The sequence below is a fragment of the Sinohyriopsis cumingii genome, chromosome 12, assembly GCF_028554795.1.
Source record: "Sinohyriopsis cumingii isolate HCF-2022 chromosome 12, ASM2855479v2, whole genome shotgun sequence".
NCBI lineage: Eukaryota > Metazoa > Mollusca > Bivalvia > Unionida > Unionidae > Sinohyriopsis > Sinohyriopsis cumingii.
This window is the reverse complement of record NC_142972.1, coordinates 13967844-13969907: the sequence shown is the minus strand read 5'-3', so window position 1 is coordinate 13969907 and position 2064 is coordinate 13967844. Positions and strand designations below refer to the sequence as shown.

At 48.5% G+C, this 2064-nt stretch overlaps 1 protein-coding gene across 1 annotated transcript; it reads left to right on the top strand.

Annotated features, from left to right (window-relative positions):
* The first annotated feature begins 1135 nt into the window (after positions 1-1135).
* LOC149786023 (uncharacterized) lies at positions 1136-1699 on the top strand. Its single transcript, XM_089978098.1, has one exon. The coding sequence runs from the start codon at positions 1136-1138 to the stop codon at positions 1697-1699; it is 564 nt and encodes a 187-aa protein (XP_089834224.1).
* Positions 1700-2064: the final 365 nt, after the last annotated feature.

Below are 2064 nucleotides of genomic sequence, written 5' to 3'. Positions count from 1 at the left end.
ATCCTAGAACCCTCAACCAGAAAGCATCAAGACTGGTTTGATGAAAACTGCGACCAGATCAAGCAGTTACTGGATGAGAAACATCGCCTCCATCAAACTTACCTCAACAACCCCAAGTCCACCTCCAGGAAAGAAGCGTACAATAATATACGCAGAACTGTACAACAGAAACTCTGTCAGATGCAAGACACATGGTTGAGTAACAAAGCTGATGAGATCCAGTGTTACGCATACAGGCATGACATGAAGAACTTCTACAACGCCTTGAAAAAAGTGTATGAACCTACATCCTCTAGATCATCCCCTCCTTCTCAGCGAAGACGGGAACACACTAATTACTGACAAAAAGAAGATTCTTCAACGATGGGCTGAACACTTTGACAGCGTCCTGAATCGCCCTTCATCCATCAATTAAGAATCCGTCAGTCGTCTCCCCCAACTACCTATTAACGAAGCACATGATGACCATCCAACCTTGCTCGAGACACAGAAAGCGATACGTCTGCTCTCCAGTGGCCATGTCCCTCGTTCAGACTCCATCCCAGCTGAAGTCTACAAGGTAAGGGGCACATCCCTGATAGAAAGACTCCACCAACTGTTTTTACTGATGTGTCAGCAAGAGACGATCCCCCAGGAATTCAAAGACGCTTCTATAATCCACCTGTATAAGAGCAAAGGGAACCGCTAAGCCTGCGACAACCACCGCGGTATACCCTTGCTCTCAATCGCAGGAAAGATACTCACCTGAATCCTACTGAACCGCATCACTACGCACCTTGACCAGGGACTCATGCCAGAAAGCCACTGTGGATTCAGGCAAGAACGTGTAACCATCTACATGGTGTTTGCTGCGAGGCAGCTACAAGAGAAATGTCAAGAGCAAAACGCCGACCTTTTCTCCATCTACTTCAACTTGGCAAAGGCCTTTGATACTGTCAGAAGAGAAGGCTTGTGGAAGGTAATGGCCAAGTACGGATGCCCGAGAAAATTTATATCCATGGTACAGCATATCCACAACGGCATGCAAGCACGAGTCCAGGACAATGGAGAAATATCTCAGTCATTCCCAGTAACCAATGGTGTCAAGCAGAGTTGTGTTCTGGCACCGGCACTGTTCAGTCTATAGTTCTCCGCCATGCTGACTAATGCTTTCAGAGACGGAGATGTTGAAGTCAGCATTAGGTACCGTACAGATAGAAAACTGTTCAACCCCAGGAGGCTTCAAGCGAAAACCAAGGTTATGATAGACACCATCAGGGAATTCTTATTTGCTGATGACTGCTCCCTCAACGCTGGCTCAGAAGCCAACCTGCAACGCAGCGTTGACAAGTTCTCCAGCTCCTGCACAAGCTTCGGTCTCACCATCAGTACCAAGAAGACTGAAGTCCTGCATCAGCCGGCCCCTGGAAATCCCTATGTTGAGCCCAGCATCACCGTCAACGGCCAAAAAATCAACGGAGTGAACCGCTTCACCTACCTTGGCAACACACTGTCTCAGAGCGTCACTATTGACGACGAGGTGAATCTCCGCATTGCCAGAGCCAACGCAATTTTCGGCAGACTGTATACCAACGTCTGCAATAGAATAGGCATCAGCATCCAGACCAAACTAAAGGTCTGCAGGGTAGTTGTGCTCCCCACACTACTGCGAAATGTGGACGGTGTATCAACGCCACGCCAGGAAGCTGAACTACTTTAACACCCCAATTCTCAGGAAAATCCTCAACATTAAATGGCAGGACAAAGTTCCAGACACTGAGGTACTCGCCCGAGCAGGTCTCCCCAGCATTCACATCATCCTGATACAGTCTCAGCTACGCTGGGCGGGACATGTTGTACGCATGCCAGACGACGGGCTGCCTAAGTAACTCTTCTTTGGCGAGCTACAGCAAGGACAGCGATCCCACGAAGGTCAGAAGAAAAGCTTCAAAGACAATATGAAAGCTGCATTGAAAGCGTTCAACAAAAACCCTGATTCCAGGGAGCAAACAGCAAGCGATCGAGTCACTTGGCGTCCCTCCGTGCACAAAGGCTCCAAGTTGTACGAATCTAGCAGGACAACAG

What these genes read in the sequence shown, in the direction of transcription:
- LOC149786023 (XM_089978098.1), top strand. Translation starts at nt 1,136, where the DNA reads ATGCTGACTAATGCTTTCAGAGACGGAGATGTTGAAGTCAGCATTAGG.